A 1,671-nucleotide genomic window follows, 5' to 3' on the forward strand; every position below is an offset into this window, starting at 1 on the left:
AACGTTTGCCTCTGTATTCACACTTTTTAAACAGATAGCAGCCGATCTCACTTTTTTCTATAGCCTTACAATGCACTATTATAACTCTTCAGGTCAAAAGTCAGACAAACACACTGCTATTTTATGTTTTTAATGTACCGTTTTATTATCATGCTGTTGTTCTTTTTTTTCGTCATCGTTTGTTGTTGATGATGATGGTCGACCGTTGTGTAGCTCTGGTCTAGTCATTAATATTATTTTTCAAAATATGCCTGACGAAGCCATAACACGGCGAAACGTTGAACGTATAAAAATTTAGGAAAATCTTACAAGTCTCCACCACCGTTTTTTGTATTTTTGCAGTCTAAAATGATGATGATGATGATGATGACGATGACGATGACGATGACGATGACGATGACGACGACGACGACGAAGACGAAGCTTGCGACGTTGAAGCGCTATAATCGTTACTTAAAGACGTTGATACGTAAGAAATTTCGTAGCTTCAGTAGAACTTACAGGATAGCCTATTGTTGCCTTTTTGGGGGGTCTGCTTCTGCGGAATGTGCGGCTACTGTGCTTTGAAAAATATTACGTGAAAATTTAGATCAAATTTAAGGACACAGTAAATAGATTTTCGTAAATGCCATTTATAAATCTGACAACAACCTTCAAGCAATTTCTCTCTGATAGACACCTTGAAAAAGTTTTCCTCTGTGGGTGGTTGGCAGGTGTTCTGGTGTGACTTTCTCCTTATTCTTTACTGTTAAACATAATCTATTGTCCTTATCTCCCCTCCTTCTTTTTGTGTTTGTTACTCACTTGTAACACCTCTAATCGTTGACACTCATATTATGTCCTTATTGTCTCGCAAATGCTGCAAAACTCATACCAAAACAAAACAAAAATGGAAAGGTATTTCCCGAGAGCACAACGCGAGGCAACCTATTCGGCAAATGATCGGTCTCTTCCCACGCTACACATGTACGTCGTTGTCGCAGTATTGGTTTAACTCCTCTTTCAATGCTGTACTGTAAGGTTATAAAAGAGGCGTGACCTCTGAATTTGACGTCTATATCCGAGCCAAATGAAAGGAGAGCCTTAAAAACTCCCCAAAACAACGAATGTAGGAACAAGTACAATATTAACCCACATAACAATCAAGCAACACAGTTTTTGAAAACACACCTCTATAAAAATCGTTCCATGTTTTGGGATTTTTTTCTCTTCAGGAATCAAAAGAAAGGAAAAGATTCATTTTGCCCGGTTTGTTGTTGAAAATGGTGGCTCAAGGTAAGATTATAGATATTCTTTGTCACTAGGTGTTTGCATGAAAGAAAGATTTCTTGATTTTGCTCCTGTCCTGTTTTTATTACTTGTTCTCCATTGGTTTATCCTGAATTAGCAACGTGCAGCGTACGGGCTTACTTGAACGAAACTTAAACAAACCATGTAGATCTGTGTGTAGCACTAGTTTGAGAGCTTCTAATTTTAAAAATCTCTCTAGCCTGACGTGTGTAACTTTTTTATATGAATAATGATTTCAAACCCAACGACGGTACCGGGAATGCCCCAAATTTTAATTTCTCAGGCTGCCGCCCCCTTTGCTCCCAGGTCATGCCTTGAGACCTTTGCGCGCTCTCTCTCTCTCTCTCTCTCTCTCTCTCTCTCTCTCTCTCTCTCTCTCTC

General features: G+C 39.0%; 1 protein-coding gene across 1 annotated transcript in view; it reads left to right on the forward strand.

The window, feature by feature from the left end:
- The window catches only part of LOC101856720, a gene marked incomplete in the record, with an annotated part of 16,929 nt that overhangs the window by 3,560 nt on the left and 11,698 nt on the right, over positions 1–1,671 (forward strand). Inside the window, 1 exon segment of the mRNA XM_005093426.3 lies at positions 1,215–1,275. Coding sequence (XP_005093483.2) covers positions 1,215–1,275 — 61 coding nt within the window.

This window comes from Aplysia californica, unplaced genomic scaffold (assembly GCF_000002075.1).
Source record: "Aplysia californica isolate F4 #8 unplaced genomic scaffold, AplCal3.0 scaffold00063, whole genome shotgun sequence".
Taxonomy (NCBI): Eukaryota; Metazoa; Mollusca; class Gastropoda; order Aplysiida; family Aplysiidae; genus Aplysia; species Aplysia californica.